At 35.7% G+C, this 27,693-nt stretch overlaps 1 protein-coding gene and 2 pseudogenes across 8 annotated transcripts in view; all 3 read left to right on the top strand.

Moving 5' to 3' along the window:
- The window catches only part of CNOT4 (CCR4-NOT transcription complex subunit 4), a 139,803-nt gene that overhangs the window by 62,441 nt on the left and 49,669 nt on the right, over positions 1-27,693 (top strand). For 5 of the 8 annotated variants that reach the window (XM_064487335.1, XM_064487334.1, XM_031455436.2 and 2 more), the window contains exons 4-8: positions 3,205-3,291; positions 4,040-4,141; positions 4,867-4,992; positions 7,745-7,878; positions 26,600-26,657. In XM_064487335.1, coding sequence (XP_064343405.1) covers positions 3,205-3,291; positions 4,040-4,141; positions 4,867-4,992; positions 7,745-7,878; positions 26,600-26,657 — 507 coding nt within the window. The remainder of the gene's footprint in view (positions 1-3,204; positions 3,292-4,039; positions 4,142-4,866; positions 4,993-7,744; positions 7,879-26,599; positions 26,658-27,693) is intronic. The other 3 variants (XM_031455437.2, XM_031455435.2, XM_031455439.2) reach the window with 1 other exon arrangement.
- LOC105091653 (signal transducer and activator of transcription 2-like) lies at positions 14,714-16,395 on the top strand (annotated as a pseudogene).
- LOC135321730 (signal transducer and activator of transcription 2-like) lies at positions 16,392-17,619 on the top strand (annotated as a pseudogene).

The raw sequence follows: 27,693 nt of genomic DNA on the forward strand, positions 1-27,693 counted from the left end.
GATTTTCTCTGTAGTGTCCATAAACACTTAACTGTGTTACCAGAAAATATATAGGAAGATCGTTTACACATTAGGTATGCCATTGGGCAGTTATAATTCTGTCACGTGGCCTGTTATGTACTGTTAGTACTAAAGCTGGCTCACTGTGAGGTAAATACAGGACATTGAATATATGGGTAATGTGGTGATATGCAGAGTATTCTGCCTACTGCCATACTCATTATTTATTAGAGTACTGTTTTGCTAGTTGACTGTTAATGTTTAGATAGAATCTGGAGTATTCACCTTAATATAGAATGTTCAAATTATTTAAATTTCCCTTGTCTAGGCAGGCAATTTCTTATCGGGCTATTTGCTAATACATTAAGGCCCACCAATGTTTTATATCCATGTTGTTCAATTCTAAGACAGTTTTATTTTTCAAAAGCATTTATTGAGTACCTACAGTGTGCCAGGCACTGTGTAAGACATTGAACATAAACCAATAAATAGGTAGACCCTGCTTACTTTCAAAAGTAACAGTACACTATGAGGAGTGCTGCATGCTATAGAGGCACAAGAGATAGCACCTGTACTTGAGAGGAAGGTATGTACTTCCCTGCTATCTTTGAGGTAAAGTACTTTTGGCACAGGAATTATACAGGTGCTTCTGGATGAGAAAGAGCTTGATGTGCAAGTGATCTGTTTGGCTGGAAGATTAGAGTGAAATGGTGAGAGATGAGGCTGGCGAGGTAAGTGTTAACAGATGATGAAGGGCTTTCTAACCATGCTAAGGAGTTTGTACTTTATCCTAAAGGCAATGGGAACCTATTGATTGTTCTTAAGAACAGAACGACATGGCAATCTAATTTGTGCTTTGAAAATATTATTCTGGCTGCTCAGTGTAATTTACATACAAATCTTACGTTGCTTTGCAAGTGTTATACCCATATATTGGCCAGAACTTATTTTCATAAGCCAGTCTCCAACCTTTTCAGACCCAGTACCCACATTTAAAAACTGATATTTTATAACACCCTTTGAATTTCGTGAAATGACTTCTTGATAATGTAATCTGTCTCCATTGGTAGCATTAGTATCATCCAGGAGCTTACTATACAGACCTTCAGGGTTTGAGAGTATGTATTTTAACTAGATCCTCAAATGATTTATATGCATATATGTTTGCCAAGTACTTTTTTTTCAGTATATAATAAAATAGATTCTGACATCTCTAGAATCAGTGTGAATATGACAACTACAGATGCAGATTGTTACAGGTGCATGTTTTGGCAACTCAGGTGCCATGAAATGCCAATGATGTGATTTTTCTGAAGCAGCTCTTAGTAAAATTCCAAACAAAGCACTTGTAGTTGTCCCTTAATTACATACTATTTGTTTTCCTGTAAATTCAACATGTCAAAACTGTGGGGAACTACTTTACATTTACATATAATGTGGAATTATTTTTTCTAGGTTCACTTAATTATAAACAGGCTTCTCAGCTACATGAATGTCCTGTAGAACATTCAGAAGTTGTGTAGGACAATTTTTATTGTACAGGGCTAGCCTGAGTGTTGTAAGTCATTACTTGCTTCCATCCACTGAACACCAGTAGTGTCTTCCAATCACTTTGACAAGCTCCCCTAGTAAAAGCTCCCATAGATTTCCAAAATGCTCCCTTGAATGCTGCCTTCATTGAGAACTACTGCCATAAACTCAGATATGGTATGACGTGCTGATGCAGCACAACTTGTGACCAGCCTGAATCCTTTGAAGTAAGTATTTTGACTGAGGCCTTTTGCTGGGTTGGTATGCATCCAGCTGGAATATTGAATGCAGTTCTGTACTCCACTAACCAGAAAACTTTTCAAAATATACTCTTCCCTACCCCTGAGTCCCAAGACTTTTCTCTGAACAACCCAAGAGTCATTGTGCCCTTGCCTTTCTTACCCTCATATCCCTCAGGAGATTTGGGTGGGAAAAAGATTGAAAACCAGTGTAATCACTTGACCTTCTAATCCAGTAGAATTGGCTATAGAAAACATAACAACCCTATACTTATAAAAACCTAAAATCAAATAAGAGTAATTATATTAATTAAGTTGAAAACTGTTAAGAATTAATGACACCCCAACCATAGACTGTTTCACAAAGCTCTGGTTCTGTCAGATGCAGAACATATTAGCTAAGTTGTAAAAATGTGAGAATATTATCAAATAAGTGTGTTTGGAAAGAATACTTTGCATGCACTTGAACAGGTATATGCAGAAAGCTTTCATTGAGAGAGAGTTTGCTGTTTGGAGAAATAGTAGGAAGAGCGGGTCTTTATTCTAGGAAAAGAACAAAAGTTTGATTTTGAAATAGTTGCAAATCATATGAGAGATTTTTCTGTCAGATTACATACTGGTTAAATTAGCCAAGGTTAAGTAAGTTTTTTAAGGGAAGCTAAATGAATGCCTATAGTGATCACAAAGTAAAGGAGACAAGTATGAGGGGAAATAACCATGAAAGAGTAACCAGGTAATAGAGAAAAAAATGTATAAATTTGTTTCCCCAGTTTTTTTTTAATCTGTCACCTCCATTAATAAGTTATCAGGAAAAGAGAAAAAAACGAGACAGTTGAGAAATGGTAAAATTTATTGACATAAGGAAACACACACAGAATAATAAATCATAAAGCATGGAAGGTTGAAGAACATTTTGTTACCTTGTTTGGAATTTGTCACTTATAAACAATATTCAATATAGTATATAAAATACTACATACAATGCATTTATGAGTAAAGGTTGTCTTGTGTCTGTTCGTGAGTTTCTATTTCTGTTTAATATATAATATTGGTCATTGTTTTGAGAATCACTTTCTTATAAGGATCGCCTATTAATGAAAATATGGTTAGAATATTTGATCTGTTTTGTGTTTAAGGATACTGTGAAGGTAAGCTCCCATAGATTATTGGTGTAGGTATTAGAACATAGTAGATAATACCAGACTTAGTAAGTCCCAGTTTCTACTCAGCAAGTCAGTAAAAAACACGTTTTAGATTTTGTGATGATTTCCTGTAGGCTAACCACACAGATTGTAATTAGGATGTAGTCACATTTATTTGGAAATTTTAAAAATTATTTTCTTTTCACTGGAGAGGGATGGTGTGTGTCCCCATTATAAGGATAAAGTTGATGAAAATGGGGACAGTTTATACCTTATTTCTTCTTCTTTTATAGGTTTTAAAACGACCAGAATATTTTGGGAAGTTTGGTAAAATACATAAAGTTGTCATCAATAATAGCACATCGTATGCAGGCTCACAGGTAACTAAATTATAGGGATTTTTGCCTTTGCTCCCTGTGGTCTGGGCTTGACCTGGGCTGTTCAGAAGGAAAATCTGCTGTGATTAGAAAGCTTGAGGGCCAAGGATTTAAGCAGTGTAGTGACCTCTGTTGGTGGGGTGGGGGAATTTTTAGTGCTTATTTGACCCTTTCAGGACTTCACAGTGAATTAATAGTAATAAGAGGGAAATAGTAAAACAGACATTTAGTGGTAGTTTGAAGGGGGCGGGAGGTTGAGTCTATTATCAGCCTGTCAAATTAGATAATGATTTCTAATTAATATTTTCAGATATTGTAAACTTAATAGAGCGTCTTTGCCATGCTGGTATTAGCAGATAGAATACTCTTACAGATTGCATTTCTTTTTGGGAGAACATAGTTTGATACAATGTCTTCAAATCTTATTTTTTTAAATCTAACTTTCAGTATTTATTTTTTGTAACCTTGAGGAGACTGTCAGATGACATTTTTAAAAAAATAAGTGCCAAGCCAAAGATGATATTTTATTCATATATTTTAGTCTACTTAAGATCAGATGAAATTCATTAAGAATGATTATTTTAAGATGAGCTAGTATATGGTTTAATCAAAGATACTACTACTTATAATCATTGTCATTACTATTAATGGTAGTAGTAGTAAAGACCTTTAGAATTCCCTAGGTAGGTTGCAAGAAGTTTTTTAAGTTTTTGTTGGATTTGTTACTAATAACAGTGGGTTTTCACTTTAGGGTCCAAGTGCCAGTGCTTATGTAACCTATATCCGGTCAGAAGATGCTCTCAGAGCCATACAGTGTGTCAACAATGTGGTGGTAGATGGCAGAACACTTAAGGTAATAATGGTCCTCTTGACTTTTTTTTTTTTTTTTTCAAAGGGGAAAGGATGAACTGTAGAAGTAGAGGAGAGCCTAGCATTTATGTATTACATGAAGGAAATTTTATTTGAAGGTTGCGTCTTAGACATCAGCTACCTTGTTTATAACTGACCTATGTAGAGGTCTGTTTTGCCAGATAGAAATAAACACATTTATTATTAGGAGATAAGCTTTTAAAAATCTCCTATATTTATATATATTTTGTGAAAATGGATTTATTATTCCTGTCAGAAATGGATAATGGTTCTGATTTGTTGTCCTTAAATATCTGGGCACTGATCAGTTTAGGTTTGAGTGTCCCACCAAGCAATGCTTTAAGTAAATGGAAGAAGGACGGCATAATTAGAGTAAGGAATTTGCCTTCTTTTGTGCCTAACCACTTACATCATAGAACAGGCTTTGCTGTCTACTCTTCCAGTCTCTAGGGAAATGATTTGGGTGCTCAAGTTCTGGAAACCATAGGCTGAGTTTTTTTTTTTTTAGTTCTTTCAAATGATCCTCATTTTAAATAAATCTTGCTAATAATAGTTAAGTTCTCTAGTATTACTAGGCACATTTCTTGTTTTGTTGTGTCTGTGCCTCATTTTAGGCGAAATGAAAACACTAAACATGGAAAGTATCATTGTGGTGCCAGCTCACATTTTGGGTCTTTTTTCCCCTCCCCTCCTCTCCTCTTCCTGCAGGCATCTCTAGGTACAACAAAATATTGCAGTTACTTCTTAAAGAATATGCAGTGTCCAAAGCCTGACTGCATGTACCTACATGAATTGGGGGACGAGGCGGCCAGCTTCACAAAAGAGGAAATGCAGGTAGTAAAGTAATGTGGATTATCAACTTTGTAGAAAAGGAAGTATTTTTCTTTATAGGTGAAAATTGAGATCTAGGGATTTTATTATTATTTTTTAACTGGTATTACTTTAAAGTAGCATTTTCCAAACAGTGTTCCATGAAATGTCAGTTCTGCAGGATATTATTATAATAAAAATGGATCTGTGTTCCACTAAGTTTGAAAATGCTAGATTAATGAAGAAAATAGGGTTTTTCTTTTTTTCCAGCTGTACTTCTCAGAGTCTTTAATATGCTAATACATATCCCGGAGAGGGATGTAGAACCAGAACTTAATTGACCAAGGAAAGTATTTTGGTAAATGCTACTTTGGGGGGAATGTCAGCAAAATGAAAGCTAAGTGGGATGTCGTAATTATGAGGTCCCATCCCCACCCCGCCCAGTCTCTACTCTTTACAGAACATGCTAGAAAATAATACTGTATCAAATGTTGCAGATAAGCTAACATTTTTATTAAATGATTCTCCCCATGAAAGTGTTCACTAAGTCAGTATCCTGTAAAGGGTGAATTGAAGGCTTATTATCCTCTGTTATTTTTTTACATTTCCTGTTCTCCTGTCTCCTTTCAATTTATAGTATAAACATGCCTTTACAAGTAAAAATGTTGACCATACAGCATACTAAATGAGGATTATACCAAAGCACAATGCTGCACTTCCCTATTATAGATGAGGACTTCAGATTGTTGCTGTGGACTTTTGCAGGAACACTTCTCATTTAGAAGGTGGGGGGCATTGACTGATTGCTACCTTTCGTTCTCTAGGTCAAACTAGAGAGAGTCTAGGAGGGGCTCCTTTCAGAGCCAATTGTTAAATAAAATGAAATACTACTTTTTTTGACTTGGAGTTACTGCAGATTAAATCCCATTATAATAAATACATTGTGATTTCTTGACAGTGTGTATTTTCTTTATGATCCCAAAACAGTGTTAAATAAGTTCTCTCTGATAATTAATTGGGACAGGTGACTTTTTTCTTGCTTATTCCCTAAGTGCTTCTTGATTTTTTTCTTCTTTTGGGTGAAACTTTCTTGGATGAAATTTAAGGTTGAATCATTTCAAGCTGAATTTTGACTAGTGGGGACTATGCTTCACTCATGGGTACTATTACAATGAAAATCTCTGTCAAAGAATTTCTGAGCTGCAGTTGATCTCACTTTAAGTATTATTGAACAGAAAAAGAAAATGGATGGTCTCTTAGAACTTACTTGTAATGAGATTTAACCTGTCTGTAAACTGCCCCTGTTGAATCATTTGAATACCAGATTGAGCTCTTTGTGGCTAACCAAAGTCAAAGCCATAGTGTCTCCTCAAGTATTGATTGCAGAAAGAATTTTCAAGACTTACCATGTCTTTAAGATATAAAACCCACATCTAGCAGTATTTTCTCTTAATAATTTAAAATTCATTTCATATTATTGTCCTGAATTCATCTCACTCTTTTTTATATGAGTTTAAAATTACTTTGAAAAGAGGTTTCTTTGTTAAAGCACTTCCTCAATGTAGGAAGGAAATTTGAACAAATTATATCATGGCAAAAACCGGAAGATCTTTCCTTGTTACTACATAACTCAAAATTTAGTACCATATGAAATATTTACAGATTCAATTGAATAGGCAAGAGCCCTCTCAGAACAGGGAACGATGCATTGTGCAATGTATATGATATAATTGTGTTTGATTAGATGATATTGCCCTTGCTTGTTTTTACTGTTTTGTTTTTGTTTTGATCTGTTTTGCTTTTGGTTTTCCCATAACGTCTATTTAGACCACAGTTTTATAGTAATTAACAACATTGAAAGGTAAGTAAAAATGGCATTGTAGTCACGAAATACAAGCAAACAGTTTACTTGAAGTAATTTCATTGTAGTTTGTTTTTGTATTTGACCATTTTCGTATGTGACTTCACTGTCAGTCTTTGATGGATTTGTTCTGTAACATTTCTGACACTGCTTTCTGACAGACAGCTATCAACTCCAGTAAATACAGAGCTGTGTTTTTTGTGTATAGAGCAGAGATTTACTAACTGGCCCTTCGCAGAAAAAGTTTGCCAATGTTTTAGGCTTTCTGGGCACCTGATCTCTGCAGCAACTACTCAGCTTTGCTATTGTAGCATGAAAGCAGCTATAGATAACATGTAAATGACTGAGCTTGACTGTTTCAGTAAAACTTTATTTATAAAAGCAAAGTGGCTGGCTGTAAATTGCCAACCTCTGGGCTAGAGTTTAAAATACATTCATTTTTATGTAGAAACAAATTAATGTAATTGTTACTTAGTGTTAAGATAATGTAAAATATAATAAAACTCTTCATCTGTGTGTTACTTACAGTGCTAATCTCTTAAAAACAGACATTGATTTTCAATGATCTTCAGAAAATTCTGTAATGACCTATTAGAAGACTTTAATTCTTACATGAAAAATGGGAAAGTAGGTTTAAAAGGGACCCTCTAGTATTTTGAGCTAGCAAAGAAGTTGTCTGTTAATATGCTTTTCTCCACGTAAAGTGGTTGATGAAATGCCTTAATTAATGAAGTATGTCTCATGTAGTTTTGTTGGAAGAACTTTCATTGGTTTGGAAGTTGTATGATGTCTTCCTTACAGGTTCCTCTGACACCATGAAAAACCCTTAGTCTTTAATAATTCAGAAAGTACGTCAGTATTTTATACCAGCCACTTTGCGAATCCCACTGCAGTTTTAATTTCTTCTTCCATTAGGCGGGTAAACACCAAGAATATGAACAGAAGCTACTTCAAGAATTATATAAATTAAACCCCAATTTTCTTCAACTGTCTACGGGTTCAGTTGATAAGAATAAGAACAAAGTAACACCACTGCAGAGGTATGATACGTAAGTACCGATATTAGTATAATCAGATACCTTATCTTCATGTCTGTCAATCTTCTCTTCATTCTACATCTTTTTCAGGCAGAGTTCTTCTTGACAGTGTCTATCCTTTGTGCAGAGTTGTTGTACTATATAGGAAATGTTGAGTCACAATTTCTGGGTTTGAATATTTGCTGCCTGCTGCTCCCTGGTAATACTTCAGATGAGCCTCTTGATGCTTCCCCTTGGCATTGATTTGCAGACTACCCTGAGCCGTGGGAACACTCTCCTTGATAAAATGGAAATTAAGGGGATGTGGGTTGTTAAAAGGCTCTTGTTACCTCATTAAGGTTTCTCTTCTGATATAATGAGGGGGAAAATACTGTAAAAGGGAAAGTGGGAGTTATCTGAAGCATTTTGTGTTGGGCATACAGTTATCCATGGTTGTTTAGTCTCAGGAATCACTGAATTCTTATATCCTCTGAGCGAGAACAGTATCCCATATTCAGATCTTACTCATCTTAGGAGACAGCTTGTTTCTATGTAGACCTATATGCTCTTGATGTTTAAACAAACTTACAATCTTATGTATTGAGTCTCATTCTGATATGGTGATCTTCACATTTGGGACTGTATTTGGTTATGGCCTGTCAAAAAATGGTATGACTAATAAAAATGATAATTTGGGGATTATACTTTATTCTGAATGGTCCTTAAGTTTGATGTGTTAGGATTTTTTTTTTCTAAGTTTGGTAAGTTTAACTTTTGTAAAGGTAATTCATTTAAAGTAAATAGCCATAATTAGATTGGTTTTATTTTTAAAAAATTATTCCAGAGTTAAATTTCTTTAAGTGATGTTTTAAATGTCTGGGTATTACATGTTGTAATGCCTATTTAGCACTAAAATAACATAAGGGCCATTTTTCAAACACAGCTAATAATAACTACATGGATTGTTGTCAGAGTCAATTTCTTAAAAAACGTGTTGTATTTAAATTCTTGAAGTCCTTGTAAAGTTTATTCACTTTGATAGTAAAGATTACTTATAAGGCTATTCAAGTTTAAATACTTCTTGTTTATAAACACACACACACACACACGCACACACACGTGTATATAAATACATAAGAGGACACAGAGCAAAACATAAAATTACTATATAGTAAACTATGTGAAATTTGTTTTATCAAAGCTAAGAATAAAAGCTAAGTCCAGAAGAAACCTTTTTGGGTTGGTAAGCTTTGACCCTTTTCATTGATCTTTCTGTACCTACCCTTGTATATTTATTTGATTATGAACCTATGCTATTACTTACCTCACCAATTGCTTAACTCTGTAGTGCATTGTATAAGAATGGGGTTATTGTAGTAAAAATTTATTTCAGATGCTTTTAAATGCACATCTTTATTACCATTAAAAATTACCATTGTCATTCTATTTAAAATCATATTCTGGGGTTATAGCCCCTAGAGAATTCAGAGCAGAAATGTAAAATTTAGATGATCTCTTTGAGATAGTATTTGTTTTTTCCAGAATATAGAAGTAATATGTTTCTATTGAAGGAAATCTGAAAAATATATAAAAGCATATAAAAGAAAGTAAATATTGTATGTGATGTCAATACTCAGACGTTTTCACTGAAAATGATTTGATGTATCTTCCTTGCAGTGTATATTTCCTTGTGGTCCTTTTCCTTCCTGTGAGTGTATACACACAAAATACATTGGTTTGTTACATTTTAAAACTTAATACTCCAATGATTATGAATATTTTCCCATGTTATGAAAACATAATTTTTTGACTGTGTAGTATTCCTTATATGTGAGAATTTCAAATTTATTAAACAATCTCCTGCTAGTGATTATGTTATTATCATTTTGGTGCTATTATTTGTAACACTGTGATGAACACTTTTTTCATACAAACATCTTGGTTATAGTTTTGATGCTCTTAGAACCGCTGAGTCAATGATTATGAGTACGTATTTCCTTGAATTGAGTGTTTTTTCCTGCACATTTGCCAACTTGATAAAAAACCTCTCATTTTTATGTTTGATTAATATAGTAGACTTCTGATACAATGTGAATTCACATCTCTTTGCCATGTTTTATTGATGTATACAAGTGTTTTGTGTGCAGTATTTAGATCCAGCTTTCCCCAATTAGTTGACCAAGTCTATTTGTTTCAAAGTACTCGAATTTATAGATCAATTTGGGAAGAATTCATACTCCACATTATAACACTGAATCCTCTCAACCATTAGCGTGGTATTTCTCTCTATTTAAGTCTTTTGTGTCTCTCAGGAAAGATTTTCCTTTTGTTTCTTCCCTTTTTTATATTGGGTCTCCCTCTTTCTGTTTGAGAATCCCTAGGCTAAAAATTAAAGAACAGTATTAGAAAGTAGTGCTAGCAGGCAGGCATCCTTGTCTCATTACTTTTACAGATATCTCCAGTGTTTTAGTCGCTCTTTCATATGATTTTGACCATTTATTTGAGATAAATTTTTAGTCACAATGCAAAAATACCTGGTTATTTTTAACTTATTGAGCTTAATTTCTTTAGATTGGAAGTGAAAATCGGAATTTTCAGCATTCTAACAAGTTTTTAGCTTTCTTTAACTTATTTTTTGTGATCAGGTTTTAATGGATTTACTAGTATTTTATTGACTTTGCCTTCATATAAAGTATAGGTAGAGCACATTTATAACTGTTTCAGTAATAGGAGAGGAGTGTCATAGCAGCCACAAGTTATAGAGGAAAAAAAGAAGAAGAAGGGCATTATACTCATTTAATAACTTTGCCTAAAGCCAGCACTACTGAACTTCAGCTGGAACTAAAATAAGTTTTCACATGGTTACCATGTTTGGCATAAGTACATGATTGGGGAGGGAGAACGGTTATTTTTTTGTTTATTTAACACAAGTTCCTAAAATTTATTAAAGGCAATGGATGGCCCAAGATACAGAGAATTTGTTTGTTTGTTTGCAAGCTCCTATAGCTTGCTTTCTTTCCAACCCCTGCAAGAGAGTCATTTGATTGTCAGTAATATTGAAGGTCTGCTTTGGTCTCCATTTTTACATTGCCACTATACAGGGTACAGTAGTAGGGATGAATTTGTAGATAAGTTTTCTTCTTCCCACAGGGAAGACCTGCCAAGTTAGGATGATGACCAGCATAACTCTTCTGTGGTCTTGTCCAAGAGAGAACATTTTTCTTATTCAGGATAAGTTGAGAATTAAACTTTCTAGGGAAAAAAGAAAAAGAATGGTTCCTCTTCCTCTTTTCTTGGCATTCTTGTGTAGTAAGTAGCAATTTTAGAAAAATGGCAAGAAGGCAAAACTTGGAACCTTATAGATTGACATTAAATTTAAAATGTAGTTTTCTCATTTCTAATGAAGTCAGAGTGCAGATATTAAGAGTACCGTAGCTGCTAATCCTCACTGAACCTTGACATGGTCCCCTGATACACATTAATGTCAGATAGCGAATTTTCTGCAATAAGTCTTCTTCCTAGCTCACTTAAATGAGTAAGTTAGAAGGTATATGCCAATTGCTGCCCTCCATTATTAAGAGTTTGAAAGTATATCGGTCAGATTGATTATTGACTGTAGATATGCTAGTTTTCTATATTAATAAGTTACTTTGAGATAATGAATTCAAATGATGAGAGTAGGGAGTAAGGTAGTCATGCAGCAGTGATGCTTAAGGACTGGATGTTTTGTTTTTAAGTTTGGGGCTTTGAAATGCCTTTATTTAGATTGAGACACTATTTGTGCACCAACTGAAGGCCAAAAAAGAAATGGTAGTAGCTAGATGGGCTGCTGTATGCCCAGGACAGTGAGTAGGCCTACCTACAAGTATTTGAGGGGACAGGTTATGATTATTACTTGATATTGTGGCTCAGTCAAATAAGCCACCTAGACTTAGGTGGAAAGATGGTTGAACAAAAATTTGGTGTCTTCTGTGTTCATTTAATCTCCACAGTAGTCCTGTGTGGTAGATATCATTGTTATCTTACTACTGGCAAGAAAACCAAGTCTCAGAGAGTTTAGGTAATTTACTAGTATCCTACACAAATAAATGATAGACCGGATTTTGGCCAAAAATCTCTGTCACTCTTAAGCCTAAGGTCATTCTCCCACTCTGCCATTGCTTAGTCTAGAAGAGGTAAAATACTTTAACACTCTGACACTAATTAAGAACTCTGACATGAATCAAACGAATTCAGTTAAATGAAACTGTGTGATAACTGTGTGTTGTTTGACCTTGAAGATCTCTGGTACTTAAGGCTTATTACCTCAGGATACATGTAGTGAACGTACTATAAATTCCAAGGAAGTTTTAAGCAAAACCTTCTCTAAACCACAGATTGGTGGCAGTAGAGGATAAGTGAAAGAAATGAAAGAAGAATTTCTATAGGAATTTGTCAGTTTTTTTCACATTGAAGGAAAATGTACATCTTTTAAAAATACACAGCTATGTCTCTATTGAAAATCAAATATAAGCTCTGATATACCGAGGGCGTAGTGGAGTGCCCTATTTATTTGGCGGAATGGGAGTAGTCACTGTGTGAATCCTGTTCTCCTGTCCTGACATCATTTGGTAAACTCCAGAGATTTAGAAAAAAGTACAATCCAGAGTCAAAATAGTCTCAAGTAAGGGGGAGGGTATAGCTCAGTGGTAGAGTGTCTGCCTAGCATGCACAATGTCCTGGGTTCAATCTCCAGTACTTCCATTAAAAAAAATAAATAAAAACAAATAAAACTAATTACCCCTCCCCCCAAAAAAGTCTCAAGTAGAGCTTGTTAAACCATGTATAGGCTTCTGGATATATGTGAACTCAAATTTTATGTAAAGTTGTGTGTGTATGTACGTTTTTTTCTGGAGGGAGGATCCATGACCTAAAAATAGTTACAAATTACTAGTGTATGCTCATGCCTATAGAGGTGACTTCAGGAGCAGTATAACACAGTAATTATCAGTATGGACAAGTGCCATGAAAGGTGGTGTACCCTTTTTTTGTAAAATGTTTCCCCAGAGAGGCATTCTGTCATTTGTAAAAGATAAGTGATTTGCAGTTCTCTACTTATGTTTTTGCATAAAACTAAGAGCTATTACTAAATTAAGTTAATGAGTTGGTAAGGTTTGCTAAAATTGGATATTACATTAAAATTCATGCATTATAAGATTTTTCTGAACTTATTTCTCAGAATCTTTCCTATTTCTCTTAAGAAATTTTACTCCCATGTTGTATTTGTACATAAAAAGTTACTACACATGTGCACATACGTACTAGAAAACTAGTAAGTCTGCTCTGATACCTTGCTCCACCTAAGCAGAATATTTTCAAAATAGAAAGCCACTGGTATTTTTTCTAGAGGATGGGTGTAAGGAGTGAGAGGGTGTAGAGAGGGAGGGAAGGGTATGGGATGGAGAGGAGTTAGAGATAGAGTTTTTGGTGCCCTTATTTCTTAGAATAGAAGAAAAGGCACATCAAGTGAGCAATTGTATGTTTAAATTCAATTTAGTATCTTTTAAGATCAGACTTTATTACTGAAATACAAAATTAAAATGAATAGGTAGAGATTTTGCTTGCTGGTTTTGAAAGCTTGCCACATCTATGATATGTTTAGGATGGTGGATGCCTTATCTTTCAGTTTTAATATTAAGGATAATTAAATTTTTGTGCTTACTAATCAAAATATTTTCATTCATATTTGATATGCCCTGGAGTTACAAGAAAATTCCAATTAAAATCATACTTGCCAACTACAATCAGTCCAGGTTTATTGAGGGATTTTTTTTCTTGCCATGTTAATTGTGTCACATTACTTAAGATGTGGCTGTATTTTAGCAGCAAAGTGATACTTTAAATGTTAATGTATATTGAAGACTGTATCAAAATAAATTCTATAAAAGCAAGCTTCCTGTCTATAACTTAAATTTGTCATTTGCAGTATCAAACTATCTCTGTTTAAGACTGGCAAGTGTGAAAATTAAAATGAATTATTCTCAATGAATGTGGGACTTTTTAGGAGCATTGTGAATGTGTAGTTGTGTATATAGTAACATGACAGAAACTTGGAAATGTCCACTATATTGACATCTGTCTCAAAATTTACTATATGTTCAAAATGCAACAAAAATTCGTATACCCACAAATACTGATTTTATCTTTTGAATGTGATAAACAAGGAAACTAGACTGTCTGAATATTTTTTCTATCCCACTCCAAGTTCTGGAAAATAATTTTTTCTTTGATGCTTCTACTATGTAACTATTTATTTTATGTTGCAAATTTTAGAAAGTAGCCAAGAGTCTGTTTTCAGGAATTTGGTTGGCATCACCACCAAGGAAGTAAAACTCTAAGAACTGCCTTTGGGGCAGTTGTGAGCTAGCAAAGTTGGCTGAGCATCTGAAGATCCAGACAGAGGCACAGCTGTGTCAGATAGTTGTGAATTCTGGTTTATCTGTAAAACAGAGTATTTAAATCTGATATTAATGATTCCTTCTGGCTCTAAAGTCTAGTAATTTCAGAGGCTTTGAGGAGACTTGATGCCTTTTCACTGTTCCTCTTCATTTCCATTAGTGCAGTGATCATCAGATATCAGGTGTCTCAATTTAAACTAATTGAATCAATCTCCAAGGACAGAATCTTAGTACTTTAAACAAATAAATATAAATATTAATATTTTGAAAAGCTTCATAGCACTGGATTCCAACTGTTGGGTTAATTGGAAAGGATTTACTCCTGAGAAATCTATAATTTCACCATAGATTTCAGGACTATTTATGACTATAACTTAAAAAATTTAGTGAGACTGTTTATATGAAAACATTATATGTTTATAAATTTTTATGTCCGGGAATTTACACACACAGCATTGCCTTCTGGAAATCACAGTTTGATTATGTTGGGACCTAACTACCTATTATAATTTCTCAGTCCCACTTGAGTCCAGTGCTTTTTGGTCCTGTGTGGTTCCGGTATCTTGATTTCTCCTTCTCTCCATGTTATTACTGGACAACGATGATTCCAAGGCTAAGATACTGTTCTTCCACTTCTTAAACCAAATGAATAATGAGAGTGGCTGCTGCAGCCAGGACCTTGCGTGTTTGTTGCTACAGCACAACTTGCAAAGATTCTGTTGGAACGTTCAGGCCTTTCCTTGAGGCCCTACCTAATTGGCTGAGACATCTTTGATCTCTTTAATTCTGATCCAGGCTCAGAGGGCTCAGTCGGAGCAAGGAGAGGCAAACCTCATAGCACCTTTGGAAAGCCAGCACCATGAGATTGAGTCCTGGACCCTGGAATTAAGGGGCTATGATGAAGAAGCTGGTAAAATCCATCAACCAGCTGAAAGACCAGCAGGATGTCTTCTGCTTCAGATAATAAGATCCAGACCCCAGTGAAGACACCCTCTTTGGACCCCCAACAAACCACAGCTTTTGCAGGAAACTCTCAATGAACTGGACAAAAGGACAAAAGAGGTGCTGGATCCCTCCACAGCTTTGCTAGGCCAGTTAACCACGCCAGCTGAGGTACTGCTGCCAAAGTTAGAGGCATGGAAAGTCCAGGAACACAGCACCTGAATTGGAGCTCCCTGGACCATGGGTTGAAACAACTGGAGCAAAGCAGTTGTTTCACTTGCATCATCTGCTGAAGGAGCTGAAGGGATCGAGTCACCTGGTTAGCTATTAGGACAACCTTTCTGACCAAAGGGTGGACCTCTGGAAGGCCCCATACACAGCGTTGCTGTCAGGTCTGTTCCACAAAGCCCTTGTGATAGAAACCCAGCCCTTCATGTCCCAAACTCCCCGCTGACCCCTTATCCTCAGCACTGAGAGGAACTTCACCGTCCAAATAAGGCTGCTGAGATTCCAGGAAGGCATTGGGTTACTGACTGCAGAAGTTGCCACTGACTGTAATCTTCCTTAATTGAAGTGTCCTTCAGTATCCATGGGGATTGGTTCCAAGAACCCCTTAGGATACCAAAATCCTCAGATGCTCAAGTCCGTTATGTAATATGGTGTAGTATTTGTATATAACCTTTACATATCCTCCCATATAGTTTAAATCACCTCTGGAGTACTTATGATACGTAATACAATGTAAGTAAGATGTTAATACTATGTAAATAGTTGGTGGCACAAGAAAAATTCAATTTTTGCCGTTTGGAACTTTCTGGAAATTTTTCCCCCACATACTTTTGATGCACAGTTGGTTGAATCTGCAGGTGTGGAACTCATGGATGTGGAGGGCCAACTGTGCAAAGTTTCTAAAAGTTCAACATTCTGACTTCAAACCAGAAAAAATGTGACCCCCAAGAAGAGACAGATTCAGGGTTTAATTTGGAACTTTGGCTATCTGACTCTGGTGGAGCAGTGTTCAGATGGTTCTGGAAAGGGCAACAATAGAGGACTGCTGGACATGACAAGAAGTGTACATTATCAGCTTCATGGTCAGATATTCCTACCAGGATCTGAAGCAGGAGCTGAAAACAAACACCCTCTCTATGGTGCTTATTTCTAACATGAACCTACTCTTTATTGCCTGATCCTTGGTTCTGTGGTGCAGTCTACTGGGCTCACACCCCCAGATTCAGCAGTTCTTTGCCACTCCCCCATCCTCTGCCCTCCCCACAAAAAAACAAAACCCCAGAATCCTGGAGCTTGCTAGGTTCTGTTCTAAATTGGCATTTCTCCTACTTTGGCCAAGGCCTCGACCTGGTGCAGCTGAGCATGTTGAAGGACAAGCTTTTTGGGCAGAACTCTAAAATTGAGGGTGCATTCTTGTCCTGGGCTGACTTCAGTAAGCAAGAGAGCCCTCGAGATAAGCCACCATTCTGGACATGGCCCTATAAAATTCTGGACCTGGAACATGACCACCTGAAGGATCTCTGGCATGATGGCCACATCATGGGCTATATCATGCCGCATCATGGGCTATATGAGCTGGAGTCAGAAACGCCAGCTGCTGAAGACCATCTCTGGTACCTTTCTACTACTCTTCAGTGAGTCATTGGAAGAGGGAACATTAGCTGCTTCTGGGTGGATAATGGTGCTCATCTCCCCTGTGCAGCCCTGCACCAAGAAGGTGCTGAAGTCATCCACCACTACCAGCTGCTTACTGAGGAATACTTACCTGAGAACCTGGTATACTTCCTCTGGCCTGGAATCCCCAGGGATGGGGCTTTTGGCTGCTACTACCAGGAAAAAGTTGATCTTCAGGAACAGAGGAGATGCCTGAAACATAGGCTCATTGTCATTTCTAACAGACAGGTGGATGAGCTGAAGAAAACTACTGGAGCCAGAACTGGAGTCATCAGAGCTGGAGCCCAGGCTGGCATGAGGGCCAAAGCCAGGCCTGGAGTTAGAGCCACTACTTGGGCAGGGCTGGATCTGGGCCCAGCACTGGAGCCCACACTAGGCAGAGTATCACAAAGAATGCCAGAACCAAACCTGGAACCAAAACTACAACTAGAGCCTATTCTAGAGCCATTCCCTGGGAACCCCAGGAAGTAGCTGCCATTCCTCTGAAGGTGTGCTTTTAGTGTAACTTGAGATGCAATGAAAGTGGGGCCCTCTGTAGATGTGACTTTTTCCTGCCTGGAACATTAGAGAAATAGTCCTTTTCAGAAAGGGGCCCTTCTGAGCAGAAGTGACTAATAAACTTTGTGCTGACCTCAGGGGGAGGAGGGGGAGAAAGCCTGTAGATTGTTTGTTTGTTTGTTGATTTTTAAATTAAAAAGCCCTGTGCAGTTTATTTTAGTATACCCAATCTTCTTTCATCTGATATCACTGGGGCTTGGCAGTTCTTGACCAGAGAATAGTTCATTTATAGAGTAGGCCTCTTTCTTCATTAGTAAATGTGATAATTATTGAAGTTTTGTTTCCTTAACCTTCTTGGCATGGTAATAGGTGGATGGATGTTGAATGTAAAACAACAAATTTGTTAATATGGCTGCAGCTTAAGCAAACCCAGGTCTTGATGGAGAAGGAGGTTAGACACACCTGATGCCAGGGGAGTTGTGAGAACTCTGACCTGTTACTGGTAGCTCTGGGATATCTGTTTTCTGTTCAGCCACAGAGTCCAAGGAGCTCACATTTTTTGCAGTTAGACTTTCAGAATACACTTTTTCTTTCTCTTGAGTGTACACATGCATTTGTAGGGACTCTCCCACCTTTATTTTCCATTTTTGCACTGATAGTTGCACAATGGCAGGTTTAACTATACTTGACCTTTATAGCCCGCATAGGAGATAAAACTTTCTAGTTATATCCTTATTCCTAAACCTTTCATTTATTATTACTTGAATTTGTTAATTGTTCTTAAAATAAGTTAAAGAATATTCTAAAAGTGAGGGGAGCATCAGCTGCTAATATCTTGCTCTGATCCTGATTTTTCAGCAGCTGTCTTTGGATTGATGGCACCTATCTAGAAATTTTGATCTAGAAATCTTTGATAAAACCTTCCAGATAAAGAGTTAAGTGTTAATGATCATTGTTTATGAAACTGCAGTTGTCGTGGTAGACAAGATGATATAATACTCTAATTAGTTGTAATCCAGAAACATTCTCAAGATTTATCTCAATGCTGTAATATTTTCATTTATTGCCCTCAACATTAGCAAGACTGATCTCATCTATACTGAAAATTGTTATTCAGTGTTTTTCAATGGTGGTGGTCAAGGAAGTGAACCAAGATCAAGACACTGCAGTTCTTCCTTTGTAATATCTTGCTTTCATCCTTCTGTTTCTATGACTATGCTTCCTCTCAACTTCAAGCTCTTATTCCTGTATTATAAGAATAGTGCAAGTTTGGGGAACATGGCAGAGTAGAGGCACCAGGAATCTGTCTACCCTCCTGGGCAACACTTGTAGAATCTGTCTGATGTAACTGTTACGGAATTCTGCAGTCTTTTGAAGGCTTGCAATTTTCAGGGAAAGACTTGGCAGTTAAATTTGGTCAATTTTAGCTCTTAGCACAGTAGCAGTTACTGATCCCCTGCCCTCCAGCCACATGGCAGGCTGCTAGGTACATGTTCCTGAAGCAGTTTACTCACAGCTTATGGGAGACAGGGTGGGCAAAAAGGACCCTGTCCTCAAAATATTGAGGATCTCTGTTCTGCTGATTACTCCTGATCACAGGTACAGATGAAGAGGCAGGCAGTCATTGTTGTACTGCCCCCGTTAGTTGCAAGTCCTTTCCCCTCTGGCTAAAGTCATTTCCAGGGAATTTAAAGGACTGACATCCTTTTGCCACGCCACTTTAAATTTTACTTTTTCCCATTTAAGGAGCCAGACATTAAAGACTAGGACACTCAAAAATAACTACATATACTGCGAAAATCAGAAAGTAACTCTGCATATCTAGGAAAGGCTCAGAAAAGACCTGAGAAGACCTTAAGTTTATACCCAGGGCTGATCCTTGGCACAGAGACAGCATACAACAATCAAAAAATAATAATAAACAGAGCAGCACTGGGGAAGGGGAAGAATCTGATTTCCAGAGGTACCACGTTACTAGATAAATTCAAATGGCCAGCGTTAAACAAAAAAATCAGAAGGGATACAAAGAAACAGAAAAATGTAGTTTATTCAAAAGAAAATAATAAATCAACAGAAACTGTCCCTGGAAAAAGGCCTAATAATAGATACACTAGACAGAGTCTTTGAAACAACTTCTCTTGAGGATTCTTAAAGAATTAAAGGAAAATGTGGATAAAGTCAAGAAAGTGATGTGTGAACAAAATGGCAATATCAATAAAAGGTAGAAAATCTAAAAGGAAGCTAAAAAGAAATTCTGGAGCTTAGAAGTCAGGTTTGAGCATGCAGAAGGATCAGCAAACTTGAAGATTAGGCAATGGAAATCGGCTAGTCTGAGGAACACACACACACACAGTAAAAATGATGGAGGAAAGGTGACCTGTGGTACACCATCAAGTGGACCAGCATATACATTATCAGAGTTCTAGCAGGAGGAGAGAGAGAATGGTGCCGAGAGAATATTTAAGGAGACAATGGCTGAAACTTCCCAAATTTGCTGAAAGACAGGAATATAAACATCGAAGACGCTTAACGAATTCTAATTAAGGTGAATTCAGAGACCCATACTGAGACACATTATAATCAAACACAGAAGGACAAAGGAGAGAATCTTGCAAGCAGCAAGAGAAGCAAATCATCACATAGAAGGGCCCTTCAGTAAGAATATCAGCAGATTTTTTTCATTAGAAACTTTGGAGGCCAATGGGCTGATATATTCAAAGTGCTAAAAGGAGGAGGGGAAGGAAAAAAAAAAAAAACCTACCAGTCAGAACTCTTCTATCTAGCAAAACTGTCCTCAAAGAGTGAGGGAGAAATTAGGACATTCTCAAATAGACAAAAGCTGAGGGAGTTCAGGACCTTTAGACCTTCCCTGCAAGAAATGCTCAAGGGAGTTCTGCGAGATGAAATGAAAGGACAATAGTAGCCAGTAACCCAAAGCTGTATGAGAAATAAAGATCTTAATAAAGGTAAATAAATGAACAATTATGAAAGCGAGTGTTATTGTAACAATGGTTTGTAACTATGCCGTGTGATTTAAGAGATGTACGTTTAAGGTCCAGTACGTTAGTGTAAAAGCTAGTATTACTATAACTTTGGTTTATACCTCCAAATCTTGCTTTCTACATAATTTAAGAAACTGCATTTAAAAGAATTATTAGTTTATGTTTTGGGGCAAACAGTGTATAAGGTGTAATTTTGTGACATCAACAACCAAAAGGGGTAGGGATGAAGCTATTTTGTATGTTATTGAAGTTAAATTAGTATAAATTTATGTTAGACTGTTGTAACTTTAGAACATTAAATGTAATCCCCATGATAACAAAGAGCTCTAGAAAATATGCAAAAGGAAATGAGAAAGTAAGTAAACAATTTCACTGTAAAAAGATGAACTAAACACAAAAGAAGACAGTAATACAAGAAATGAAGGAGGAAAAGCTATAAGGCATATAGAAGACAAATAGTGTGATGACTCCTTATCACTGAGTATGTTAAATGTAAATGGATTCATTTCTCCAGTCAAAAGACAGATTGGCAGAATGGATAAAAATTCATGATCCCACTATATACTGTACAAGAGACTAACAGTAGACCCAACAAACAGGTTGAAAGTGAAAGAATGAGAAGAGATACTACCTAAGAGGAATCAAAAAAGATCAGGGGTGGCTATACTAGTATCAGACAAAACAGCCTTTAAATCAAAAACGATTACAAGAGACAAAGAAGGACATTATATATTAATAAAAGTTTCAATACAGCGAGAAGATAGAACAGTAATAAACATTTACATACCTAATGACCATCAAAATATATGAAGTAAAAACTGACAAAACTAAAGGGAGAAATAATTCTGCAGTAATAGTTGCAGACTTCAGTAACCTACTCACAATAATGGATAGAATTATTGTGAGAAGATAGGGAGAGGATTTAAACAACACAATAAACTAAGTAGATCCAGCAGGCATGTACAGAACATTGTACCCAACAATAATAACTCACATTCTTCTTAAGTGCACATGGGACATTTTCCTAGATAGACTATATGGTAGGCCACAGATTAAGTCTCAGTAGGTTTTAAAACATGAGTATCATACCAAATGTCTTTTCTGACCACAACAGGATGAAGTTAGAAATCTTTAACAAAAGGAAATGGAAAATTCAGAAAATTGTGGAAATTAAGCAACACTTTTAAACAACTTAGTGGATCGAAGAAGAAAATCACAGGGAAATTAGAAAATACTTCAGATGAATGAAAATGAAAACATTTCAAAACTTACGGAAAGCAGCAAAAGTGGTGCTAAGGGGAAACTTTATAGCAATGCATGCTTACAATATAAAACAGTAAGAATTATCCCAAGTCAACAATCTTAACTTGACAACCTAAGGAACTAGAAAAAGAACAAGTTAACCCAAAGCTAGCAGAAGGAAGGAAATAATAAAGATTAGAGCAGAGATAAATGAAGTAGAGAATAGCAAAACAACAGAGAAAATCAGTGAAACCAAAAGTTGATTCTTCAAAAAAATCAGCAAGATTGACGAACCTTTAGCTAGATGGATTAAGAAAGAAGTCTCAAATTAGTAACATAAAAAATTAAAATGTGAATCTTACTACTACAAATTCTACAGAAATAAAAAGGATTAAAGAGAGTACTATAAACAGTTGTATGCCAACAAATTGGATAACCTAGATGAAATGGACAAATACCCAGAAACACAAACTCTACCAAGACTATGTCACAAAGAAATAGAAAACATGAATAGACTTTTAACCGGTTAGATCGAACTAGTAATCAGAAATCTAACAAAGAAAAGTCCTGGACCTAATAGCTTCACAGGTGAATTCTATCAGATATTTAAAGAAGAATGAATACCAGTCTTTCACAGACTTCTCCCAAAAATTGAAGAGAGGGAAATGCTTCCTTACTCATTCTATCCAGCCAACATTATCCTGATACCAAAGCCTAAGGCACTATAAGAAAACTTCAGACCCCTAATGAGCATTGGTGCACGTATTCTCAGCAGACTAGCAAACAGAATTCAGCACATTAAAAGGATTATGCACCATAATCAAGTGTGATTTCTCCCTAGAGTGCAAGGAAGGTCTAATGTATGAAACTTAAGCAATGCACTGTGCTACATCAACAGACTGTAGGGTAAAAACCACGATTGTCTTGATGCAGAAGCATTTGACAAATTTAAGTACCTTTCATGACAGAAACAACCTAGGAATAGCAGAAGCTACTTCAGCACAGTAAAAGCCACATATGAAAAGCCACAGTGAACATTGTACTCAATGGTGAAAGACTGAAACCTTTTTCTCTAAGATGAGAAACAAGGCAAGGATACTCACTTTTTCACTTTAACTACTTCAGTTCAATACATTGTTGGATGTTCTAGCTATAGCAATTAGCCATGAAAAAGAAGAGGTATTTAAATTGGAAAAGAATAAGTAAAGTTATCTCTTTTTGCAAATTATATGGTTTTATGTGTAGAAAATTCTAAAGGTTAGACATGCACACACACCTGTTAGAACTAATAAGTGAATTTAGCAATGTAGCAGGATATAAAGTCAATGCACAAAATTAATTTGCATTTCTGTGTTCATGTGAACAGTGAACAAACTGAAAAGCAAATTATAAAAACAACTTCATTCACAATAGGATCAAAAGAGTAAAACAGGAATTAACCAAGGAAGTAAGACTTGTACAAGAAAACTGAAACATTGCTGAAAGAAATTAAAGAAATTATTTATTTCACCATAAATAAGTGAAAACGCATCCTGTGTCCATGGATTGAAAGATTTAGAATGTCAATTCAACCCAAAGCAATCTACACTTCAGTCCCATTCATGTAAAAAAAAAAAATATTTTTTTGCAGATAAAAAAAAAACCCATCTGAAAAATCTCAAAGGACCCGAATAGCCAAAATAATCTTGAAAAAGAAGACAAAACTGGAGGACACATACTTCCTGATTTTGAAAACTTCCAAAACCAGTGTGATATTGACATAGAGATAGACATATAGACCAATGAGATAGACTAGAGAGCCCATAAATAAACTGTCACTTACGTGGCCAAATGATTTTTGATAAGGATGCCAAGACCAGTCCATTTAATGGGGAAAGGACAATCTTTTCAACAAATGGTGCTGGGGAAACTGGATATCCACATGCAGAAGAATGAAGTTGGATCCCTACCTAACACCATATTCAAAACTTAATTCAGAGTGGATCAATGACCTAAATTTAAGACCTAAAACAACCCCCTCTCAAAAAAAAAAAAAATAAAAAAAGACCCTTAAAAGAAAACAAAGGACAAAAGCTTCATGCCATTGAATTTGGCAGTGATTTCTTAGATATGACATCAAAGGTACAAGTAACAAAAGAAAAAATAGACAAGTTGGACTTCATGAAAATTTTAAAAAACTGAATCAAAAGACACTCTCCACAATCCACAGGATGGGAGAAAGTGTTTGCAAATCATATATCTGATAAAGGATTATTAACCAGAATGTGTAGAAAACTCTTAAAACTCAACAACAAAAAAGTCAAATAACCCAATTCAAAAATGGGCAAAGGACTTGAAAAGACATTTCTCCAGATAAGATATATGAATGGCCAATAAGCATATAAAAAGATGTTCAACATCTTGTACGCCAGTTTTCAATCATCAGGGATATGCAACTCAAAACTGCAATGAGATGCTTCCTCACACCCACATAACTGCTATCAAAAAAGCAGAGAACAGGTATTTGAAAGAATGTGGGGAAATTGGAGCCCTTGTGTACTATTGATGAGAATGTAAAATGGTACAGCCACTATGGAAGATAGTATAGAAGTTCCTTTTAAAAATTAAAAGTAGAATTAACCATATGATCCATCAATTTCACTTCTAGGTATATATGTAGAAGCATTGAAAGCAGTGTCTTGAAGCGATATTTGTACACTATGTCATAGCAGCATTACTCACAGTAGCTGAATCTAAGTGTCCATGGACCAATGAGTGGACAAGCAAAATGTGTTAAATACATACAGTGTAGTAGCATTCAGCCTTAGGGAGGACCTGCTGCAATATGTTAACAACATGGATGAACTTCAAGAACATTATTGTTTGTGAAATAAGCTAGTCACAAAAAGACTCTGAGTCCACAAATACTCCATGATTCCACTTTTTTTTAAAGAAAAATAACTTTGTTATTAAGCATATATAATCTTGTCAAAAATGCTTCATTATATAACAACCATAGCTGAAGACTAGCTCAACTGTTACATGGGCCTGTTATATATAATGAGCACAGCTACTGAAGTATATGCCTAGTCACTGGAAATAAAAACAGTTATGACACACGTGGAATTCCCCATGGCGCCTGCTCCACCCTAGGTATTTAGAGTAGTCAGAGTCATCAAGACAAGTGTATGGTGGATGCTGGAAGGAGGGGGAAATGAGGAGTTAATGTTTTAGTGGGTATAGAATTTCATTTTCACAAGATTAAAAGTTACGGGGATGGTTATTGGTGGTACATGTGTTATGTATTTAATACCACTAAAGTGTACACTTTAAAGTGGTCTAGATAAATTTTACAAGTGTATTTTATCACAATAAAAATTTTAAAGAATATGTTGCAAATTTATCTCAGATTATCTGAATTATGTTTCAATCTGTTCTTCATGCCACCTCCAAATTAATCTTTCCAAAGCAGTGCTTTGTTTTTAATCATTTCTATGCTCAAAAATTTCCATTGGCCTCTGGTGTCTGGCCTCTGTCTTTCTGTCCTTACCCCCCCCTCCCCCCGTTAAAACCATCCAATTATTTAGCAAAACTAATTAACTTTCTCCCAACTCTTTCTATTACCTTTTGATTCTTGATACATTTGCTATTCCTACCTTTGGTGCTTTTCCCCCCTTTTCCTTTTCTTCCTCCTAATGTGTACATTTTTTTAAGGACTTGTTTAAATTTGAACTCCCCTAGGAAACTTTTTCTAATTGCTCCATTTTAAGTGGCTCCTCTTTCTTCTAAAGAGTTAAGGCATTTAATGTTTAAATAGTTCTTTTAATAGTTGATACTGACTAATATTTGTTGGTGTACACCAGTCTTGTTTCCCCAAATATTTTAAACTTAGTGGGCTCAGAGCTCTATCTTAAAATTATTTGTATTACCCACCTGACTTAATAATATGAATTGATTTATTGATACATTGTGAATAGTGAGTAAAGATGCTCTTCAAGTAAATTTCTGCCCTATCTGTCAGATCCAAGAGCATCTTGGCAGGGTTTCTGCAGAAGATACACTTGGTATTCAGATTGGGTACTAGCCCTTGTTAAATTTTTCTAGAGCAAGTTAATGTGGTACCAGTAAGCTGTCTCTTTGTAAGGTGATTTTGTATATATTTGCAGGCAATAAAATAATTTTGAGATTTGGGGGATCTTAATTTTTTTTGCTATAATATTGTATCAGAAATAGGTGTAAGTATTTGGATGCTAATACTTTTTCTTCATGAGCTGGGTTAAAATTAGTTATAGAAATAGCTTGCTAGGTCAGTGTTGTGATGCTCATAAGGATTTCTGTTTTGTTTTTAAGTCAGTTGAGTTAAAACGGACTTGAAGTTGGCAGTTCTGTTACTTTACTGAGAATACTGCATTTCCTCTTTATGGAAGTCAAGTTTTAATGTTTTTGAGTCTATAGTTTGCACAGAAGTTTCTTTCTGTTAGTCTCGTGTGTGTGTGTGTATGCACGTACATATGCCTTCTCTAGAGTCACAATTAGGATATTGAAGTATTAAAAGAAATATATTGCTGTTAAGAACCTGTGGATTTCAATAACTTTTTTGCCCTCCCTTAAACACCTAGAAAAATAGGTGAGTATTATTTCAAGAATTTTAATAGGGAAAGTACTTGTCATTTACACAAAACTAAATAATGGGTTACTATCCATTTTAAGTAGTATTTATTTTTAAATAATCTGTTGTTTCACCTGTTGTTTTTGGAGAATGTAATTAGACTGTAAGTTACTCAACGAAAGGGATTTTTATCTTACACTTCTTTGTGTCCTCAACGTCTAACCTAATGTCTTACAGCAGAGTACTTCTATAAATGTTAAGATGGTAAAAATACCTATTTTCCTGGGTTTTTGGAGAGTGCATTTTTATTGTGGAAAAGTGAATTTACTCTGATCTGATTTTTTTTTTTTTTCTTTTTACAGCCCCGTTGACAAACCTTCCGATTCTCTCAGCATAGGGAATGGTGATAATTCCCAGCAGGTGAGACTTTGATATTGTATTGTTCATTTATCTTCCACTCTCTGAAACAAGACATTCTAGGCAAAGGAATTTTCTAGATAGTGAAAGATACTTTAACTCCTGAAACACTTCTAAAACACTTTTAGTGGACATCTTTGTTAAATGTATTATAATTAGCCCTCTTTTGCACCACAGAATAGAGCGTAATTTAACCATTTCTTGATGACTTAGAATTTATCATTATGACCATATGTTATTGTTCTGTGTGCCAGTACATTAGTGTGCATAGAGTCCACTGATACTCTTGGTCTTTATGACCCTACATGCAATGGTCCCAGACTAGCATGCCTTCTGAATTCTTGATTTTGAATTGTTTCTCTGCCTTATGCTCCTCTTGTCCCTTGCTGTCAACTCTAATTTTCTATTTCTCTCAGTGTACTTTCAATAAGTATCTGAGAGATTTAAATATCAGAATGTTTTGTTACTCCCTCATCTATTTACACAAGCTCTTCTTTAACAATCAGAAATTTTACCTCATTCCTTGGTCTCCATGAACTCATTTTTAATTTTACTGGCATAACAGAATTTTTTATTAATGCAATAGTTTATGCTTGATAGGCATATACCTCTCTCCAATAAAAATACACATATAAATTTTGAATTGGAAACAAATATTTCCATTGACACATGCCAAATTTCTTCTGAATTTTTATTTATATTATTGATTTGATCAAAATAACATATATATATGTGTGTGTGTGTGTGTGTATATATAGTACAGATTTTGATTAAAAATTAATCATTAGGAGAGAGGGTACAGCCCAATGGTAGAGTGTGTGCCTAGCTAGCATGCACAAGGTCCCAGGTTCAATCCCCAGTACCTCCTTTGAAAATAAATAAATAAATAAAAACCTTATCCTCCCCAAAACAAACAAACAAAAATTAATCATTAAACATGAACACTAAATTTGTCTCTTAATGAAGTGGATAGGGTCATTTTAAAATTAGTTGTCATGTATCCATGGATGGATATTACCTGTTGGTAGAAGGAGATAAG

The sequence above is a fragment of the Camelus dromedarius genome, chromosome 7 (assembly GCF_036321535.1).
Source record: "Camelus dromedarius isolate mCamDro1 chromosome 7, mCamDro1.pat, whole genome shotgun sequence".
NCBI classification, from domain to species: domain Eukaryota; kingdom Metazoa; phylum Chordata; class Mammalia; order Artiodactyla; family Camelidae; genus Camelus; species Camelus dromedarius.